Here is a 23,631-nt window from a genome sequence, read left to right on the forward strand (position 1 = left end):
CTGATAAAATTGAAATATGATATTCTTACAATATGGCAATGTATTTTAAATTAAATAACCCATTTGAAAAGTTTCTGCTCAATAATTGAGAAGCATTATTGATCATGACAATCACAACAGTTCACCAACATGAATTTGGAAATATCAAAACCTAGAGCTTTGCAGTTTCGTATGCAGTCCTTTCGTCCACATGTTTTTTTTTCTTTTTTACATATTTTCTACGCCTCAGTAATGGATATTACAACCTCTAGCCACAGTTACAGCCATGATTCAATCAGGCATGCTTAGGATGCAATCTCGAATGTTCTCTTGTGGTATGAACTTGCATTCTGCCTGAAGCGCAGCCCAGTGTTGAGCCCCTGTGTCAGGGGAACGATTCCTAGCACGTCACCCAAGCGTGACCAAGAAATGCTCCGTCGGATTTAGGTCGGGATTAGGAGCAGGCCACACCATGCGTTCAGTTCCGACTTCATAACCGGTACCTCAAAGAGCTGCCTATAAGCGAGTGGGATAGGAAGAAGAGAAAAGTGTATCAGTTCAACCATTGCCTCTTGATCGGGTGGCAATTCCGTGTAGCAATTCGTATAGGAGAACAACCCACAATTCAGCTCCAAGTTTGAGTACTAATCTTTGCGTCATGCTAGCGGTAGAGCACTTGATATCCTTCCAAAATGGTTTAACATTATGTTTACCATGGCATTACACAGTCATCAAGGTATGAGATAACTCATGGAAGTAAAGGCACAATAGGATTACAAAATTATATCTAATGTTACTGGTAAATACTTTTGCAAGGTAAATACTTTTTAATTGCAATATTGAAACTTAATCTGAGAAATCATGAATTATACTACAATTATCTAGAAATATAAACAACTTCATTCGTATGAAACTTGGGATAAATTGACAAAAATCAAAGATGGATGTACATAGTACATTAATAACAACACTTTTTTTAAACTTACATTTTGTAAGAGTAATTATCTGTGATCTTCAATATGATGGAAAATATATTACTTATTTATCAGTCATAACTTGGGCAACATGTTAGTCTGCATTAAATTATTACAAATTTGTAGTGACAATTTATTAATTGCCTCTCAATGTGAATCCACAATGTATCTCAAGTCATAACTGAATTTTAGTAATGCAACCAATTATACCAATAATCTTTCACATTGAATCGTAAAAGAATTTCATTAATATTAATACTCTGAATTTCATTATTAAGATTCAATTTTTTGTTCATGATAACTTTATGGCACACTTTATTCCCTTCCTATTATCATTCCTCCAAGTGAGCAATTAATCATCTATATATACAAAACCTCAGGGTGTCTTGAAATAGATTATGACCACTATGAAGATTGTGACCTCTATGTCATATAATTTCAGTGATGTCAGTAAAAGCAAAATAACAAATGCAAACACAGTCACAATCTGCCACTTCAAGATCGCATGATCTCATCCTACACAAAACATGATATTAAACACAAAAACACGTAATATACTACATTCTACTAAGTTAATGAGGAAAATTTTGGTGAATAAATTTATTCAAATTAATGTTTTGCATTCTTCAACTTGATAGCCCTGTTTTCGAAAATATTGTTGTATTTATTAGAAAGAGCAATTCTTTCAATTTTCATTGTCATTGTGAATCATCAACACCGAGATGAAATTAATAAATTAAGTCGTTGATGACCCTTTTCACCAAAATTCCTTCATACGTTAGTAAATGATATTTCAAAAAAGACCTTCCACTTAACTATTCTGTATGCAATTACAAGTTCAAATTCACCTTAAATTGGGCAACCTACTTCATAATAAGCATAATACACTAATGATGTTTCAGCGTTAACCTTACCGAACCAATTGACATTTCTTCGCATATCACATTCTCAAAAAGTTAATATCACATTCATTAGTGGAAATGTTGTTGAGGACTTACCTTCATCTCCATCATAATTTCATCTACTGCACCTCCCGAAGACATATTTTATTTCCCTTAATCATCAACACCCTGAATAAGCTCACCGGACAAAAAAAATTGTCACCCTAGTGCGCAGGCATAGATGGATCGTTAAGCCTGTACAGATGGCGTAGTGAATGAGTCCCATGCTCAACTGCACGTGCACTACCTCTATGTTAGCATAAGGCAGTAGCGATCAGTGAGACATTGATGTTTCAAGCATACAGTGTACGTCAACAGGGTAGTTGTAAGGATGTGGCAGAGTAGCAAAAAGGGGCAATCGTGTTTGACTGTACCCATGAATATACGGTGCATGAAGTTGCTGGATTTGTTGGTGTTTTTCAGAAGACACTTCCATGTGTCTATAAGCATTGGTGTACTACGTATGACCACAAACCACAACGTCATAATTGTGATCGGAAAAGGATCCTGACTGAGAGGGAGCGGAGAGACGTTTCACGGCTTGAGAATCAATATCGCTTAAAAACCCGACAGGAATTGCTGCAGACAGTGAACGAAAGTCCATTCCAACCTGTTACAGAGTGAACATTGCAACGGGAACTGCATGCAATGGACATTTGGTATCGGTCACCTAGCAAGAGGCCATTGCTCACACAGGCGCATAAAAGTGTGCGTCTTCGATGGGCTAGAAATCATCAAATGTGGACAGTAACTGACTGGCGGAACGTAACGCTTGTGCCTGTATTCCAATGACACACGTCGTCGAGTGCACCGAAGGCCAAATGAAACATTTCATCCTGGATGTGTACAATGTCATATTCAAGCTGGAGGTTGGTCTGTGATGTTTTGGGGGTGTTCTTCATACCATGGATTGGGCCCACTCACTGAGGTGACCACTAACATGAACCAGCATGTTTATTCTCACATTCTGGATGATCAGGTGTTGTCTTTCAGTCAACATATGCATGATGAATATGCTATTGATACATCGATTTCTACACTTGACTTATCATATGGCTTCCTTAACCTGTATTTGGCACTTCTATACATAAGGCTCGACCTCAAATAATCCAAGACTATGTATACAGGACTTCACTTCACCACAATGAACAATTTGATATTCACCATAAGGTTAAGCTATCCATGAAATTACAAATAACTTATCATTATCCCTTAAACGCCGCTACCCCTTTGAATTATGTTGCGACGATCCTATCACTTTGGAATTGGTGTAACATTTGTCACTAGTGCATTTGAAAGCTCTTATTTGTCTTCTTCAAGTTACATTGCACATGCCGTAATCTAATTTAAATAAACAAGAAAATACAGAGGAACACAAGTTATACACATAAGTAGTTCTTTTTCTGCTCCTTCTTCCTGGCATGTTTCTGCTTATGCAGGTTGATCAATACACATAAGTTAATACATGAAATTTTGCGCTTTCCTGTCTTAGTACTTCACATCGCCTTCACCATGATTGAAATGAAATGATGTATGGATTTTAGTGCTGGGAGTGCCCGAGGACAAGTTTGGCTCGCTAGATGCAGGCCTTCGCTAACCATTTATCCATGAAGCCGGACTTCACAACGATTGATAGTAGGTTATACATCCTTCAACTTCACCCACATGTGTCCATCTCTTTAAGTACGGTACATATTATGAGATTCTTCCTGGTCATTTTCATATTACTGTTTTGCAGCATTTTCCACAGAAATAAATCTGGAACTTAAACTTCAGTGTCACAGATATGGCAAATTATGTATCTTTACTAATACTATTATATTAGTGGAAAACTTCCCACTTTAAAGTGTTTCAGTATAGGGAATATATACAGGGTGTTAGGTGTATACGTGCAGATATTTCTTGTAGCAATAGAGAACGATGTGACGAACCACTATATATCAAACTTTTAGTAATCAGCGGAAGTTATTTTCGAAAGCAAAGGGATACGATGTTTTTAGAATAGGTAGTATGCCTTGTTCTGAGAATGAATAGCTTTCCGTTGATAACAGGCAAGTCACGCGCCACCCGTGCCAAACCGGTTTCTGTTTATGTTTCGGAGCAAATGTACTACTGTAACGAGATGTTACGTAATATACTTGCTAAACTGGTTTTATGTTTACGAGCAACTGAACTACGATAACAGCTGAAGGCTGCTACCGATGTACGTACCTACATTTCGTGTTTCTTGCCGGGCTGTATGGCTCAGACGGTTGAGGTGCTGGCCTTTTTACTCCAACCTCGCAGGTTCGAACCTGGCCCAGTCCGGTGGTATTTGAATGTGCTCAAATACGTCACACTCGTGCCGGTAGATTTAGTGACACGTAAATAGAACCCCTGCGGGACCTCATCGTCTTCGAAAACCGTAAACGTAACGCAAATACCATTATCATTCTTTCTTCTTCTTCTTTTCCTGCCGCTTTTCCCACACCTGTGGGGTCGCGGGTGCGAACTGCGTCGCACATGTGGATTTGGCCCTGTTTTTACGGCCGGATGCCCTTCCTGACGCCAACCCTCTATGGAGGGATGTAAGCACTATTGCGTGTTTCTGTGGTGGTTGGTAGTGTAGTATGTTGTGTGAATGTGATGAGGAGAGTGTTGGGACGGACATATACACCCAGTCCCCGAGCAAGAAGAATTAATCAGAAGCGATTAAAATCCCCGACCCGGCCGGGAATCGAACCCGGGACCCTCTGAACCGAAGGCCAGTACGCTGACCATTCAGCCAACGAGTCGGACAAATACCATTATCATTATTATTATTATTATTATTATCATTATTATTATTATTATTATTATTTTTGACTACTCGCCAATAATGTCTGCCCAGAAAATACTTCTCATCGTTTATAACTACGGATCTCGACAGTTGTATAATGTCCTAAATATGATGATTTTCAAAATTGGCTTTACGTCGCACCGACACAGATAGGTCTTATGGTGACGATGGGACAGAAAAGGTGTAGAAGTGAGAAGGAAGCGTTCGTGGCCTTAATAAAGGTTCAGCTCCAGCATTTTCCTGATGTGAAAATGGGACACCACGGAGAACCATCTTCAGGGCTGTCGACAGTGTAGTTCGAACCCAGTATCTCCCCTATGAAAGTTCACAATTTCGCGCCCCTAACCGCACGACCAACGTATTCCAAGCTCTAATGCCGGGCTGAGTACCTCGGACGATAGTTCGCTGGTATTCTAATCCCATCTTGGCAGGTTCGATGGAGGCTCAATTCGGGGGTATTTGAAGGTGGTGAAATACGCCAGTTTCGTGTCTGTAGATTTACTTGCATTTAAAAAAGTCCTGCAATACAACATTCCGGCGCCTCGGCGTCTCCAAAATCCGTCAAAGTAATTATTAGGACGTAAAAAATTACATTATTATTTAGTGTTTACAAACGAAAAGCATATGTGTAATGGTAAAATAAAGTATAACGTACTGCTTCCTTTGCAGTGCTTAATAAATTTATCAAAATAAAAGTGGCCAGTCTGAGTTGCTCAGACGGTTAAAGCACTGGTTTCTTGGTTCCAACTTAGCAGGCTCGATCTTGGTTCAATCCGGTGGTATTCGAAGGTGCTCAAATACGTCAGCCTGGTGTCGGTAGATTTACTGGCACGTAAAAAGAACTCATGTGGGACTAAATTACAGCGCCTCCAGAAACAGTACGAGTAGTTAGTGGGACGTAAAGCAAATAACATTACCGGTATTATTATTATTATTATTATTATTATTATTATTATTATTCAGTCTTATTATTATCGCTACTACTCATATTGAACTACTTCTTATTACTCTTTTCCTCGTCTGATTATTATTATTATTATTATTATTATTATTATTATTATTATTATTATTATTATTATTATTATTATTCACCTGTTCATATTTTCGTCTTATTCCTCTTTTTACTTTTTACTTTTTTCGTTTCTCATGTGTCACAATTACATCTTACGTTACGTTCTGTTACATGTTTATGTTTGACCTTGTGATACATCACCTTTAATCTGCTCTGTAGCCTTTAAGAGTGTAGCATGGTCAATGACCTCAGTGCTTGTTTTGTTCACATAACTGGACTAAGAACTCGTCTCAATCGGCCCAGCAAGTTCAAGGCCAACCACTTTTCTCTGTTTGTTTGTTTGTTTATTTACCAATGTATGTATGTATGTCAACATTGTACTATGTCAACATTGTACTATGTCAACATCATACCATGAAAATTTACTCAATAAACGGGGTGTTTGGGGGGACCTCTGCCCTGGGTGGGGTGCTCTGCGGACCTCCTCTGGGGTCCGTGTTGTTGCTGCGGTTATCTCTCTGCGCGGTCAGGTATTTACTAACAGGGCCGATGACCTCGATGTTAGGCCCCTTTAAACAACAAGCATATTTACTAACGTATTCAATTCAATTTATTGTATGTACAAGACATACGTCCAACTTGAATTATTTCATCCTCACAACTCTACTTCCTTACTACATGGCCCAAGAGCTACACGCATAGCTGAAGGCCCACCCACTCCTCCACGAGGTCTGGGAATGAAATAACTAATTTGATTGAATTTTTTCCTATTTCAGTAGTGATGAATATAACACAAGCATTTTATTGAAGTTTTATACGTGTTAATAATGATGATGTGATGATGATGATGATGATGATGATGATGATGATGATTGCTGTTTTAAGGTCATCGGCCCTTAAAAGCGCGTGCCTTTTGTTTTAACTCGTAGTGAATAAGAAACAAAATATAAATTGCTCGAACACACGTAAAAAGCCAAAACCACATGCAGGGTAGAATTGAGGAACTGCCAAAATACGTTCAAGGTCAATGTCTAGAGTTTTAACAAGCACGTCTTCCCTGTGCTCTGTTCAGCTTTCGGCACGTACAAGTCACTCGCGCACTGAAACTCTCGATTTATAATTTTTGTTACCGGTACTTCAATTTCACTGCTTGGATTTATGAGAATATCGAACTATCGGGACTCAAAATACTATATCGATACTGTACTGTACTCCCAAGCCATTACGGTGCAGAAATGGCGTAACATCTGACATACCAAAGCGAAACTCGTAGCAATTGTTCACAGTGACCACCCTGGGCTTCTCTGCAGGCTTCACTTCTCCGAATGCAGTTGCGACGCATTCGAGACAAGGAACCTGTGTTGTTCAGAATATCCTCTGGTGCCGGAAGAATATGTTTACGGAGGTCATCCGAAGAGGTTACTTCAGTTCAGTATACTTTGTGTTTCATGTCCCGCCAGACATAACAATCCACTGGAATAAGGGCTGGCCAATTGATAGTTCCACATCGTCCTGTCTACCGTTGAGGAAATGTCTGCACCATCGTGTAAAATCCACGTGGTTCGGCGCAGTCGAAGCGACACATCCTCTGAAAGCTCCAGTAACGTACTGCCTCTACAGGAGCAAGATAACATTAATAAAAAGATGTAACCGACCTCCAACTACACCCATCCAGATGTTAATTAGAACCGGTGCTGGAAATCGCCTTGTCCTATTGAATGGAGATGTTCCACAGCTCATGAGTGGGGTATAGTGGGTTCGAACCCCTCTGTTGGCAGCCCTAAAGATGGTTTTCCGTGGTTTGCCATGTTCACACCAGGCAAATGCTGGGGCTGTAACGTCATGAAGGCCACGGCCGCTTCCTTCCCTCTTCCTTGTCTATCCCTTCCAATCTCCCCATTCCCCCGCAAGGTCCCTGTTCAGCATAGAAGGTGAGGCCGCCTGGGCGAGGTACTGGTCATTCTCCCCAGTTGTATCCCCCGAGCCAATGTCTCACGCTCCCGGTCACTGCCCTTGAGGCGGTAGAGGTGGGATCCCTCGCTGTGTCCAAGGGTAAACCTACCCTGGAGGGTAAACAGATTAGGAAAAAGAAGAATAAGCCTTCTATTAGAAATGCCCGGCGGCAATTCCACAGTAGACCGAGCTCGATAGCTGCAGTCGCTTAAGTGCGGCCAGTATCCAGTATCGGGAGATAGCAGGTTCGAACCCCACTGTCGGCGGCCCTGAAGATGGTTTTCCGTGGTTTCCCATTTTCACACCAGTCAAATGCTGGGGCTGTACCTTAATTAAGGCCACGGCCGCTTCCTTCCCACTCCTAGCCCTTTCCTGTCCCATCGTCGCCATAAGAGCTATCTGTGTCGGTGCGACGTAAACCAACTAGCAAAAAAAAATCAACAGTAGCTATTTTTCCTTCGAGCAATGTTCACGCATGGTTGCAACTACGGTTTTTGAAATCTGTCTCATTAATAACAATATGACTGAATACTTACAGCCTTTTCTTTCAGTGTCCACCGTCATTTCATTGACCTGAAAAGTTTATGAATAAGCATATACAACTCGCATTGTCTATTGTCAGAAATTCATCGTAGTTTGTCGCAATAACAGCACCGAAATGTTGCGCTCATTTTTCATTTACTTATTAATTATTTCCTTTCATTTTGTCAGCTTGGATCACTGAGTAATGCCATTGACGTCTTATAAATCACACACACCTACACAATACTTGATTCGCATGTATGTGCTGGTACGTATCTTCGAGGTCACTGTAAGGATTCTGTGTACATTTCATACAGAGTACCCTAGACCGGTTTTCAAGTACAGCAAGTGGCTGGCACGTGAGTCATCCTCTCCTACTTGCCAAGCCTTTAGGGGAAGTGCACAACAACATGCGTTGGCCTGCGATAAGAAACAGGTTCAACAAGCCCTATATTTTGCTACTGTACTTCCACTACGCGTGGACAGAATGACGTAACCGGCATACCCTGCTACGGCCGTTCAAAACACATTAGGTCCTGAAATATTTGGCTCAGTTAAGGGCAAACTAATAGGACAAGGTAAAAAGTACATAGCATATATTGTGATATGTCTTTTTCTTTGCCGACTAGCTTAATATCTGCACGTATACCCCTAACACCCTGTATAAGGCTTCCCTACCCTTTTATAGTATAGACCCTACCAATGTTGCGGTAGGTAACGCGTTGAATTATTTTTGACATTTTCATGTTATTAAATGGTTATATACTAGTTTTCTCGATATCAGGATGTATATTAACTGCCTTCCATCCTATGATTCACAATAAAATTCCAAATAGTTTTCTAGCTAACGACTGCCGCTGTTTATTGTTTGCCTTCCTTTTACATCTATTTTTGCTTTTTAGCAGTTCTTTCATCTTCTTGTACTGTTCTAAGAGGTCATGACTTTTATTCGGTTAAACTCAAAGCCTCTTCATTCTGCTTTCATGAGATTGGCATGTTATGAATCAGTCTTCGTATATTCCCTTCCAAGTTAAACTATTAATTAGGAATTTAGTGATTCCGATCTTAAATATCTTCTGCTCGTAACATATTTGGAAACTTCACTTCTCTTAGAATGCTGCATTGCTTCATGAAATTTTGAATGATAATCCAATTTGTGATCTCTGAAAGTAATTTATAGCATGCATCTGCAGTTCCCGGCCAATTCATCCGTACTGTTGTCTATTTCAATTTAACAGCAGCATTTTGACATCATCTTCCTTTATTTCTAAGCAATGAAAGGTCACAAAAGTGAAGTTATTTCTTCAGTGCAATATTTATTTGTATCAAGTTTGCTATTCAAGCAAACTAATACAGTATGAAACAAGACAACAAGATATCACAACACTGCTCATCACTCCATATGGACTTGACAAGCAACTGTTATCCAGCATTCTCAGGTTTTCATTGGATACCACACAGCTCTCACTGGTGTGAGTTGAGTCAAAGAATATTTCTCCCTACTCTACTGAAACTGTCATTGGCATGGCACTAGGCAACGAACATGGAACCCGCATCACACGTAAAAATTTAGAGAAGTCCAGTTAATACTACCATATGTACAGACAGTAGCATTATGTTTCGTGATTATCTTGAGAAGCGTGTGTCATGTATGGTACGATGTTGCAGAAATGAAAATGACAGACTTTAACGGAAAAAGATGAAATCATAGACATTTGTGTGAAAGAGCAATTGTTGAAGACATGGCCATGCAGTTTCCTGGTGGAAAAACACAGATCAGTGACATTTTAAAAAACAAATGTGACATCCTTAAATTGTGGACTGGACATGAAAAACTTTCTGATAAATGCTCATTTCCCAACACACCGGGCTAAAAAGTTCACAACATAATATTTGAATGGTTTTTTCATGCTTGTAGTAACAACATGCCTATGAGTGGACCTCTTAGCCATGAAAAAGAACACGAAATCACTAAAGAATTAGGGTTTCATGAGTTTAAAGCATCTGTGTGCTTACTTGACAAGTTCAAGATTAAGCATAAGACCACTTTCCAAAACACATATGGGAAATCGTCTTCAGTTGATGAAAACATTACAGAAGACTTTATTCTGAAGAGCAGACGCTTCTGAATAACTGAAGAGTTTCACTGTGTGTGTGTGTTAGTGTTTTTTGCAACTTGTTTTACGTCGCACCAACAGAGATAGGTCTTATGGCGATGATGGGAGAGTAAAGGGTTGGGAGTGGGAAGAAAGCGACCATGGCCTTAATTAAAGTACAGCCCCAGCATTTGCCTGGTGTGAAAATGGGAACCCATAGAAAACCATATTCAGGGCTGCCGACAGTGGGGTTCGAACCACTATATCCCGAATACTGGATACTGTCCGCACTTCAGCGACTGCAGCTATCGAGCTCTGTGTGTGTGTGTGTGTGTGTGTGTGTGTGTGTGATATCCACATGTTATAATTTTATAATTAATTTCTCAAGGTATCAACAATAAGCAGACTGGTAAGTTGCAAAGTACGAAGATAAGAAAGTATTGAATAAGAGTATCACTTTTGCCACAGCCATGTATTGGAGGACATCATCTCTATACTTTGAAGCAAATAAGGAGCCATGAACAACCACAAGAGATGTATGGTGACCTTGTGTAATGTAGTTACCTTTAAGAAACACTAGTGAGTCAACTGCTGGTTACGGGCCGTATGGCTGTATGCTTGCATTTGGGAGATGGCTACCATTGGCGGGCCTGAGAATGGTTTTATATGGTTTACACTAGGCAAATGCTGTTGTTGTACCTTATTTAAGACCATGGTCGCTTCCATCCTAATTATAGCTCTTTCCAATCCCAGCATCAGTGAAAGCCTATAAGTGTTAATGCGGAGTTATACAACTAGAAATTACAATAAAAACACTTTTGTACAAATCCCACTGTTGGCTACCCTGAAGATGGCTTTCTGTGGTTTCCCACTTTTACACCAGGCAAATGCTGGGGCTGAACATTAATCAACGCCTTGGATGCTTCCTTTCCACTCATAACCCTTTCCTATACCATCATAATCGTTAGACCTGTCTCTGTCGATATGATGTGAGGGAACGTTACGAATTACCTGATTCTGATTACTTCGTATTATAGACTTTAGATTATATTTCCCCATAAATGAGATATTGACTGAAGTTATATGTTGAAAATACAATTGCCATATGGCATTTAAACTGGCAATCCAGTTACGAGTGTTGGATGACAGAATTAGTTCCATTTACTTTTGGGAAACCTAAATAAATAAAAACACCTATGCATACTAAACAGTTGGCAAACTGGATATTTTTGAAAATTTGCACTCAAATCTCTAATAATTACTTTTCCTAGACAACTAGACTATCCTGTATCGTAGTCTATATTTAGGCTGAAAGTCTACATGTTGATACTACTTTCAGATCTAAGAATTTGTTGTAAAATGTATCAAAATGCCCATATTTAAAAAATGAAGATACTCCTACTGTCGAAATTAAAGCCTTCTCTTGAAATGATATTAATGTAGGTAGAAGTAATAGTCTATTGTGCCTAATTCTATTTCTTTCTAGGTTAGTTATGATGTAACCACCTGGGAAGAGAGAGTAAAAAAGATTACCAGATTATTGGGAGCTACTTATCATCAATCATACGGTTCTGCGACCTGTGTTTGCAACTCCATCATGGATGCTCATCTAGTCTCTACACACCATGAGAACAACATTCCTAACATTGTGACTCAGGTTAACAGCTTGACAGCTGTGAACACTTATAAACCTCCAGGTATCCCATGGCCTGATAATGTTCTTCCAAACTTTCCACATCCTGCTGTCTATGTGGGAGACTTTAACAGCCATCACACCCAATGGGGATACAGATCAAATGACCTCTGTGGAGAAAAAACTTACTGTATGGTCAGACTTGTCCAATATTCAGCACATCTTCAACCCAAAGGAAAAAGACTCCTTTAAATCAGCAAGGTGGAACACAGAAACCAATCCTGACTTATGTTTTGTGTCCACTGATCACCAGGGATACAGTTTACCTGCTATTCGTAGAGTGCTCACAAACTTCCCACACAGTCAGCACCGTCCTGTTCTTTTGGAAATAGGCGCTCAAATCCCCATTATTAGATCGTCTCCTCTTCCACGGTGGAATTTTGTCAAAGCTAACTGGGACAGTTTCTCTGCTGATCTTGATAGCAGCATAAGATGGATTCCTCCTGTTGTCAACAACTACTGTAGATTTGTTAAAGCAATACTTGCCGCTGCAAAAAGACACATTCCTAGAGGGGTCAGAAAGGAGTATATACCTGGATGGAATGAAACATGTGAAAAACTCTACAGTGATTTTCAAGAGAATGGAGAAACAGATGTTGCTGATGAACTCATGAACAACTTAGATGAAGCCAGACGGAACAAGTGGACAGAAACTGTGGAGACTATGGATTTCAAACATTCTAGCAGAAAGGCTTGGAGCCTCTTAAAGAAGTTGGGGAGATCACCTCACATTCCACAGCCCAAATCTGCTGTATCACCTGATCAAGTTGTCAAACGGATTGCTGGATTGTCTAAAATGAAACCCAAGAAAGAACTCAATCGGTTAATAAGAAAAGAACTAACCATCATGAAAAGACATAATATTGGTTCATCAAATATTTCTGCCCCTTTCACCGAAGAAGAGCTCCTGTCTGCTCCGAAGACAAAAAAAAACCGCAAAGCACCTGGTTTTGATGGCATTCACCCTGAATTCCTCAAGCATTGTGGGAAGAACGCAAGGAAATGGTTGTTACGGTTTTTCGCAAATATTCTGATTACAGGCATACTTCCTCCAGAGTTCAAACGAACCAAGATTCTGGCTATTCTGAAACCAGGTAAACCTTCCGATTGTCCTGAAAGTTATCGTCCAGTTGCTCTAATGAGTGTGTGTTACAAACTTCTGGAACGGCTCATCTACAATAGAATAAGCCCTCTAATTTTACGATCACTCCCAGCAGAACAAGCCGGTTTTAGACCTAACCGTAGTTGTGAAGACCAAGTTCTTGCGTTAACAACCCACATTGAAGCAGGTTTTGAAAAACGACTGAAGAGTGGTGCAGTGTTTATAGACCTTACAGCCGCTTATGATACGGTTTGGAGAGAGGGAGTTGTGTATAAGTTTTTTAAAATTGTTTGATGCAGAGTATTGTCACAACTCATAAACAACATGCTATCAGATAGATTGATCCAGGTAGTTATGGATAACAAACATAGTAAAGTTAAAAAGCTCAACAATGGTCTCCCTCAAGGATCTGTGCTCTCTCCATTGCTGTTTAATATGTACATTGCCGATATACCCCGTACTACATCACGCCAATTCGCTTACGCGGATGACCTAGCAATAGTTACTCAGCAATCCAATGTGAATGAAATAAGAGCAATTCTGAATAGAGACCTTGTCATTTTGAGCGAGTACTTTGATAAGTGGTGTTTGATACCTAGCACCAGCATAACGGAAACCGGTCTCTTTCACCTTAATAACAGGCAGGCAAACATTACTTTGAATGTTTCCCTCGGCAACTCTCCCCTACGACACAATTCTAACCCCAAGTACCTTGGAGTAACTCTTGATCGGACACTATCCTTCAGGAAACATTTAATGAATACCGCTGCTAAACTGAAGACCAGGAACAATATCATTCAGAAACTTGCAGGTTCTACATGGGGAGCATCAGCATCCACTCTTAGGTCGTCAGCACTGGGACTGGTATAAGCTACAGCCGAGTATTGTTCTTCTGTTTGGCTGAATAGCCCTTATGTTAAGAATATTGATGTTGTTCTGAATCAGACGATGCGCATTGTCAGCGTCGCAGTCAGATCTACTCCTCTTTTCTGGTTGCCAGTCTTGAGTCACATAACACCTCCAAGGATTCGCAGACAAAATAACCTAATTCGCGAGTTCAGGAAGATAACAATGAACCCAAGTCTTCCCATTCATGAAGACATGGTTGTTAGGTATGGACGTCTGAAGTCAAGATCTCCGCCCATTCAGACTGCAAGGGAACTCATCAATAGGAACTTTAACGGTTCTGGAGTTGGAGTGGACCAACTCAGCTCCAGATGAATGGCAGACCCTCTTTAAAAAAAAAAGACCCTCTTTAGTCGCCAACACCCACCACCTGGTTTTAATCTCCCCAGAAGAACTTGGGTTCTTCTCAACAGAGTCCGTACCAATCATGGACGATGTGGGTCATTGTTACATATGTGGGGTATGCGCTCCTCCCCTGAGTGCGACTGTGGTGAGAAGAATCAGACCATCCGTCATATTGTCACCGAATGTCCTAGGAGGTCATACTCCGGTCAGCTGAAGGAGTTTGTGTGTGCTTCTGACGGGGTTGTACAATGGTTGGACAGCTTGGATTTAAGTTTATGAACTGTTTTAGAGATTGGTTGATTGTTTAAGGTGTTACATTGTTTATTTTTTTGAATATTTGTATGTAGAGTTATGTACTAGCCATAAGCTAAATAATAATAATAATAATAAATAAATATATAATAATTTTTAATTTATTAATCCCAATAATCTATAATTATTTACATTACACTTTTTTAGACTATTACCTCTTCTTCACAGTATAGAGTACAATAAGTGTGAAGTGTGAAAGTTTCATAAACTCTTAAAGTTCCTGCATGCACCATGAGATCTGGTTGTGCGCTGAAAATGCTTACCTAAACAGCCACTTTGAATGACTTCCACTGTGTCACACCACTGAGCACGATGAGTGTATGTTCGATGACCACTTCTCTCATGGGAATCCCTTTCATCAATTGCAATCAAATGTCTGCTGTGGAGATAATTTTCTAATGGTAGAAACTGAGATTCATCTGTGGAATGATGTTCATATGGATCTTCAGGATGCGTCTGTTGGAAGATTTTACCATCATCAACCTATAAGAAATCAAGCAGTATAAAAACTTTGTTTCAAGCATGAACTTTGATTACTGTACTTTTACAGAGCTACTGCCTCAATAATGTTGTATCATCAGTAGGGTATGTTTTGAGAGTGAAGGTGATAAGTTCAGGGCTTTTTTAACCGTAGAATTGACAGATACAATTCTATCATTGCCATTATTATAGCATTGTAACACTCAGTAGTGGATTATATTTGATAGGGTCCTTTTAACCCGATGAGTGCTACGCCCGCCTATAGACGGGCTGACGCGGCCGGTCCACCAGTGCTACGCCCGTCTATAGACGGTGCACGAGAATTATAATTTTTTTGAGTTTCCCGGTTCACTTTCGAGTGCGAATTTGATCTCTGACATGTTCTACCATCTGTTGGGCATTATGTAGAACTAACTGATCAGAGTTTATAGCTTGGGGAAGTAACTTACAGAGCTTTTTGTAGACGTCTGTGGAGTTCATCTGTGATGTAAACAAACAAGGCGGAACAACAATTTAGTTGCTCTTGCAGTGATGTTATTTCGGATCACAGAATCTTTCAGTTATTAATCACAGCGGAAAGTGATGATGGAGATAATCATTTTAAGGAATTGTTAAGCGATTTTGAAAGTGAGAGTGATAGAGAGTGTGCCGAAAATATTGTATGTGAGAGAGAAACAGAGACTCCTTCTAAACGAAAGAAGGAAAACACGGTGAGAAAAAAAGCTATTTTATCACTAATTTCGTGGCAGATGGATTAATTTTCTTCACCAGAGTTTCAGGTAACTGTGACTGGCTCTGAGGGCCAAGTAGTGTTTGATGACAACCCGAAAATCATTGATTTTTTAGAAACTTTTGTGCCAGTGGATTTGGTGCAGATAGTTGAATAAATCGGCATCACAAACAACCAGTAGAAAACATTTAACTATCACCACATTCCAGGTTTGGAAAGTATTTACAAATATCAACTTATACACTTCTAAGAAGTTACATGAATTAGTTACCTACAGATTTTAGGAAATAATATTATTTTGGGCTCTTTACTTTGTATAAAGATAATGCACGCATGGGCACATACGTGTAATTTTGTTTTCTCTCAAAAATAATATTGAACATAAGTGTAGGATTTTCCATTTGCATTTAGAATTATAAACAACCAACATTTATAAACATTTTAAGCTAATCACCTCACTGATAAGTTAAAAATTGAGGCTTCTACAATTTTTTTTACATACCAATTAAAAAACTCAGCACTGAGGTACCCAATAGTCAACTGGTAACTCAGCACTTAAAAGGTTAAATAGATCTTCCATATTTCAGAATGGTCATACTTAATGTTACTTTTCTAGAGTGGTGGTTTATGACATTTTACTCTGGAAGGGCTCTGCTGCCACCTCTAACACTCCACTCCCTGGCATCAGCTCAGTTTTCATTGATCAGCACCACAATATTTTAGATGAAATAGCACCATTTATACGATAATCCAATTTAACAGCCTAAATTTAAACCCAATTCAAAGACAGAACAATCATGTACCATAGCAAAAATCAGATAATATTGTGAAGCAAAAAGAATAATTAAAAACTTGAAGTACTGCGAACACAAAAGCCTTACATGCCCTTAAAACATATTCCTATGTCCATGAAACCATTGTGTTCAACACACTATGAACGTACCATTTCCACTTATATTATAACCCCTACATTCAAAAGCTCACTGTTGAAGAAGCCTTTCTCGTGCCTCATTGCTAGAGACGGGAATTTGTCTATTTTATTCCTGTGTTCAGAAACGTACGCTTTTGAGATACAAATCCTTTTTAGAGTCCTTTAAGCAAGATTTCGTTGGTTTTATTGTGCCTATACATGCCTATTTCAGGGGTTTGTGCCTATTTGGAGTATAACTGAATATTTGATGCCTTTTGAATCTATTTTAAAGAAGTCATTTTTTCCCAGTGCATTATATTGTAACTGATGTGCTCGACAGAATTATCTTCTCATTTCTCAAGATCTGTTTACCCCACGAAAAAAATGGGAATTCCCGGAAGTCACCAGAAATAGTTCATAGGAAATTTCCGTCAGGAAAAACAAGGTACAATTTGACCTCGAATCCTTCAACCCCTCCAACCTTCTAAGACATATGCGAGAACCAATCAACGTCGAACTACGTTGCGCAACACATCCCTTATACCTCCTTCTCGATGTGAACTGTTGAACGCGTACGCTTTATCTTCAGAACCTGTTGTGATTTATTGTGAAGAAGTGTGTCTGTGGCATTGCCCAAAGAAAGATCATCGGGCGAGTTGGCTGTGCGCTTAGGGGCTCGCAGCTGTGAGCTTGCATCCGGAAGATAGTGGGTTCGAGTCCCACTGTCGGCAGCCCTGAAGATGGTTTTCCGTGGTTTCCCATTTTCACACCAGCCAAATGCTAGGGCTGTGCCTCAATTAAGGCCACGATCGCTTCCTTCCCACTCCTAGGCCTTTCCCATCCCATCGTCACCATAAGACCTATCTGTGTCGGCGTGACGTAAAAAAATATAATTGCAAAGAATAATCGTCGAAGTCCTTCTGGCCGAAGCGGTGGATCACAGGGAATCCCATTTTCACTACGGATGGAAGGGTAGTCTTCTGCCAAGCTTGCTGTAAGGAGGTACGTTTGTTTGTTCCTTTTATCTTTTTTGTGACTGAACTACGATCGCATTTCATTGTAGCATTTATACGCATATTAATTTACGTACTCTGGTAAGTTGTTTTGTTGCAATGCTATATGTCGTGAACTTTCAATAATTTATATTGCTTAAATGTAAATAATCATTTAATTACTGAACAAGGAGTTAGAATGCCGGTGGTCTCTTGTCACTGAGTGGATGAAAATTAAAAATCCGTATTTTGAACTCTGATTCATTTCCTGTGAAAATAGAGATTTACAACTGAAATATTTTCAATTTTTCCTTCTTTCTTTCTTCCTTTCTTAATCTGTTTACCCTCCAGGGTAGATTTTTCACTCGGGCTCAGTGAAGGATCCCACCTCTACTGTCTCAAGGGCAGTGTTCTGGAATGTGAGACTTTGGGTCGGTATATACAACTGGGGAGGAGGACTAGTACCTCGCCCAGGCAGCGTCACCCTCTATGCTGAACAGGGGCCTTGTGAAGGCATGGGAAGATTGGAAGGGACAGGCAAAGAAGAGGGAAGGAAGTGGCCGCGTCCTTAAGTTAGGTACCATCCCGGCATTTTCCTGGAGGAGAAGTGGGAAACCATGGAAAACCACTTCGAGTATGGCTGAGGGTGGGAATAGAACCCACCTCTACTCAGTTGACCCAGTTCCAGCTCTCATGCCACTTTTCAAATTTCGTGGCAGAGGCGGGAATCGAACCCGGACCTCTGTGGGTGGCAGTTAATCACACTAACTACTACACCACAGAAGTGGACTACAACTGAAATGTAATTTTTTAAATCGAGAGTAACTTTCACCAGCGCTATGTGTAGGCTCTAGTGAACTCTATTACGCTTCCACTAAGCCTTCGCGAAATATGGGATGAAGATCCAATGTAGTGCAATTAGTACGATGTCACAGAGGCTATACATACAAGATGGCACGGCTTGGACGACGTTACAGCTTGTTTTACAAGGCTGCAAAGACTATCTTTACAAGACCAGGCCAGTGAAAAGACCGTTGGCCTGGATTGGTGAGGTCCGATTAGTAACCGTTGGTTCTGGGGTGGGGGCAAGCAACGAGAGTCTGGGAGGCGTAAGCTCTAGCATCCCATCTAGAGTCTTGCAAAACTGTGAGAAAAATAAGGTTGTGGGCGCATGCCACGACAATTTCAAATCACGCGGTTTTCTAATTTTCAACCAGGGCGGCAGCCTTGTGGGCAGACATGATGCAGGATCTATTGCAGGCAACAGAAAATAGTCTTCACGACAGCTGACCCGGCTGCTATCTTAGCATGTTCTATGTGCACTAACTTAACGACGTAGAGCGCGGAATTTAAGATCTACGTGCTTTTGACAAGTTCTAACTACGTGGACGTGGATTTTGAACTTCGGATGCTGACGCAGCATACCACATGACCGGGACGTCACGACCACGTGCTCTTGTTTGTAAACAAAGCCACGTGCTTGGCCACGAGCTTTATGACAGCTGTCACCTTGACGGACCCTAACCTCACTTTTAAGGACAATAGAGAATCGATGACCTCACTGCTGCCATCTTCACTGCGCTAAATATCATTGCTGCCACCTTATGCACGTAGTGGTGCGGAATTTAAAATCCACGTTTTTTGACACCCGTCAAGATGACAGCTGTCATCTTTAACCACATGGGCGTGGAATTTTAAACAACAGAACATCGCTAATCTCACTGCTGCCATCTTGACGGGGATAAACCTCACTGTTGCCACCTTATGCATGTGGTAGCGGGCAATTTAAAAACCACGTAATCTTAACTCGGTACAATATTCCTCTGAAAGCCACGACAGGCAGTAGACGCACACTGCTGTCTCATTAATAATTTAACGCTTAATTCCGGTCGCGAGCCAGCCAGCCCGCTACATGCAAATATTTACTTTGAATGTACTTCTGTTAAATGCAGATCTGTTCTTATCCCTTTCAGTATATAAGTATTGTTAATCTCAGGTAAGTGTGTGCGTTTCCACTGTGCAGTGTTAATAATTTCCACGTCAACGCCTTCGAAAACCGGATGCATCTTGCGCACTTTTACGATGCAGAGTAATAGTACACAGTGATAATTTTTTTTACCGTTTATTCACATGCTACTGCATGCAGCTATCAGCTTGGAGCGGGCAGGTTCGAACCGCACTCTGAAGATGCGTTTCCGTGGTTTCTCATTTTCACAGCAGACAAATAATAGAAGATGTATCTTAGCCGTAATCAACTTTAGACTATAAGGCTGGCGACGTGTTAGCCTCCGGATTGTAAGATCGTCGGTTCAAACTGTAATGTTAATCGTGGTAGTAGTGATTATTGTTTAAAGAGAAATGTAACGTTTAATTCTGTATTTCATAGATCGATGTTAAATATTGTGTGTTTTAAACATCTGTTGTAAGTGTCAATACCGTTCTACTATGTGGCTAGGTGTTCGATTCCTAGTAGCATATAGCTTGTGCGCGTTAATCACATCAATAGTAGTTGTAGTGATTACTGTTTTATAAGGAAGTACATCTTTCCTCTATTTCTATCGTTCCGCTGACTTGGAGTTGCCCTTCTGTCAATGATTACAGTATTATCGTTGCACAATTAAGTAGTTACGTGTTCGATTACAAGGAGATAGTAAATATATGATATTGTGATGTTTTAAAATTTTAATATTAATATCGATAGAAGATTTAGTTGCAGAAAATCGGGTTGTCTTGCGTTATTTTATCTGCATAATAGTAGTTATTGATTTAAGAGGAAATACATCAATTCCTCTCCCCGCCCTAGGATCTAAGTTAGAATCCTACATTCTTTCTTTCTCTACCGTGTTTGCGATAAGAGAACAGGGTTTGAATCCATGTCTTTTTTTTATTGTAACAAAATCAGAGTTCAAAATCTATACATACTTTTTCGGTTGCATGTGTTTGAATCCCGCAAAAATCCACCTCCTTAGGCCAAAGGTTTTTCATAGTATCCCCTGCTAAGTAGTAAAATCATTTTATCTACAGTGATTAAGAAGAACGACGTCGGACGGAGATACACAGCATTTGCAATTCTATGTGTGCGTGCTGATTGCATAGAAGTGCGTTTGTATCAACAGAGAGATTAATCATATAATGCAGATTAAAAATCTCAATTTTTTGCGTTAACATTTTTTTCAGTTGTAAACAATAATTTTAAACATGTTTCGTCTTGTTCTACAATCAATTATAGTATGTGCTAATTGTAAATTGTCTTGTCGAATAGAAACATACAGCACAGTAGCATTAAAAGTGTTTTCTGTTCTCAACACTACTTGTCAACATGTTTTGTTATGTCGGATAAAGTCATACAACATTAGCTTGTCCTATAATCAATTCTAGTGTGTGCTAATTGTAACAGGATTGAACTTTTCTTCTCTTGTCGAATATGTTTGCGTTATAAGTTTTTCCTGTTTAATAGTCAGCATGTTTTTTCTTGCTGGATGAAGACATACAGCATTAGCTTGTTCTACAATCAATTCTAGTGTGTGCTAATTGTAACAAAATTGAACTTGTCTTGTCGAATAGAAACATACAGCACAGTAACTACTATGTTTGCGTTATAAGTTTTTCTGCTCAGTAGTCAACATGTTTTCTCTTGCCCTCTTACGTCCCGTCGGAGGAGCAGCAGGAGGAGGAGGCTATAAGAGTCTATGTATAGCCGAGAGGAGGGGGCCAATTTCCCTTTTTCCTTTTCCTATACGGATGAGGAGGAGGAGGAGGGCGGTTGTGTCCCGTGCCATTTTGTTATACGAATAAAGAGGAGAAGAAGGGTAGCTGTGGCTCAAATGTAAACAATGTATTTCATATAGTGCTACGCGAACTGTTTATTTCACCTCATGCATGAGCTACAAGCTTATAACCTATGACAACAGATTGAAATAATACGTTTCCGAACCGATATTTCATGTTACTGTACATGTTTATACGATAATTTGTTCAATTGCTAGGGGCTTAAATGTGGCCAATGCATTTCTTATAGCACTAGACGTTCTGTTTAATTTCGCTCCTGCATGAGCTATAAGCTTATAATCTATGCCAACAGATTCAAATAATATGTTTCCGACCCGATATTTCATTATAAATGTTTTTACGATAATTTGTTCGACTGCTAGGGGCTTAAATGTAACCAATGTATTTCTTATAGCACTAGGCGTTCTCATAAGAGCCCATGTATAGCCGCCATCTCGTGGAATCGTCCATAGCCGGCATCTTTCTCCATAAGAGCCTATGTATAGCCGCCATCTTGCGCAAGCGCCCTTAAACCGTCTCATGAGAGCCTATGTATAGCCGCCATCTTGCGCAGTAGCCTCTAAGCTAGCTTTCTTCATATAAGCTTGTGTATAGTCGCCATCTTGCGCAAGCGCCCACGGCCGTCATCTTTCTCCATAAGAGCCCATGTATAGCCGCAAGCTTGTGCAATCGCCCATGGCCAGCATCTTTCTCTATAAGAAGCCTGTATAGCCACCATCTTGCGCAATCGCCCATGGCCGTCATCTTTCTCTATAAGAGCCTATGTATAGCTGCCATCTTGTGCAATTGGATAGCCGCCATCTTGTACAATCGCCTATGGCTGGCCTCTTTCTCGATAAGAAGCCGTGTATAGCTGCCATCTTGCGCAAGCGCCCATGGCCGGCATCTTTCTCCATTAGAAGCCGTGTATAGCTGCCATCTTGCGCAAGCGCCCATGCCCGGCATCTTTCTCCATTAGAAGCCGTGTATAGTCGCCATCTTGCGCAAGCACCCCTAGGCTGTCTCATAAAGAGCTGTGTATAGCCGCCATCTTGTGCAATTGGCGTCGGGCACGGTATCTTGCCGTAAAACTAATGATAACCCCCTTCAAAATAGTTGATGTGAGGTTAGGATCGCTCTCTTTTAAGGAGCTGTGTAAAGCCGCCATGTTGTGCAATTAGCGTTCGGAAGGGCATCTTGCCGTAAAACTATGGCCCTGTATAGTTGGACTCTTCCATGTGCTTGCTTATGTAAATCCCCATTGCCCTACTACTTAAAACAACGTCGCGAGAATCATCATTGCCCTAGTACTGAAAATAGCGTCGGGAAGGGCATTTTGCCGTAAAACTACGTCCTGTAAGGTTAAGCTCACCAAGATAACTACTGTCCACGTCGAAAAGTGCATCTAGCCGTAAAACTAAGGTTAGGCCCCTCCATGAGGTTAGGCTTGCTCTCTTAGGCTTCGGGAAGGGCAACTAGCCGTTAAAGTGAGGTTAGGCCCCTCAAGATGGCGACTGTGAGGTTAGGATCGCTCTCTTGTGCAAAAATCAGCAAACGCGCATTGCCCTTCTACTCAACTGGGGGTCAATGGTTTCAGCTGGCAACGTATATTGCCCCTCTACCAGGTGCTGACACCGCAGAAAAAGTGCTGACGCTGCGTATTTAGAACCATCACTGCTCATTTACTTACGTTGATCGAGGGTAAGCAGCGTACAGCCGACGGTTTCCATTGTGGAATACGCAAGTATAGCTTTAGTGAAGTGGCCTCTGTCACAAATTTGCAGCATAGTACAGAAGCATTTTCTGGCGCGTCAGCTGTAAAGGCGGCGCACCAGATTCAGCGAGTAGGCTAGCAATGGGGCTTGTACGAAACACTCATGTTGCCAAACTAACTCTGCTGTGGTGAATGCTATTCAGTTTGGCTAGGACGCTTTGTCTTGCTGATCCATATGCTGCACTGCTGTAGCCTAACCTGGATAAAATATATGACCTATAAAATCGTAGGAGCACTGTGCGGTCTACCCTCCCCCAAGTAGTGCAGCTAAGAAACTTCAATATATTGAGCTTCTTAGCGCATTTCGCTTTTAACTGCCGCAGC

General features: G+C 40.5%; 1 protein-coding gene across 1 annotated transcript in view; it reads right to left on the bottom strand.

Annotated features, from left to right (window-relative positions):
- Window positions 1–23,631, bottom strand: part of LOC136863719 (uncharacterized) — a 464,789-nt gene that overhangs the window by 89,046 nt on the left and 352,112 nt on the right. Inside the window, exon 8 of the mRNA XM_067140077.2 lies at window positions 14,917–15,136. Coding sequence (XP_066996178.2) covers window positions 14,917–15,136 — 220 coding nt within the window. The remainder of the gene's footprint in view (window positions 1–14,916; window positions 15,137–23,631) is intronic.

The sequence above is a fragment of the Anabrus simplex genome, chromosome 2, assembly GCF_040414725.1.
Source record: "Anabrus simplex isolate iqAnaSimp1 chromosome 2, ASM4041472v1, whole genome shotgun sequence".
NCBI lineage: Eukaryota > Metazoa > Arthropoda > Insecta > Orthoptera > Tettigoniidae > Anabrus > Anabrus simplex.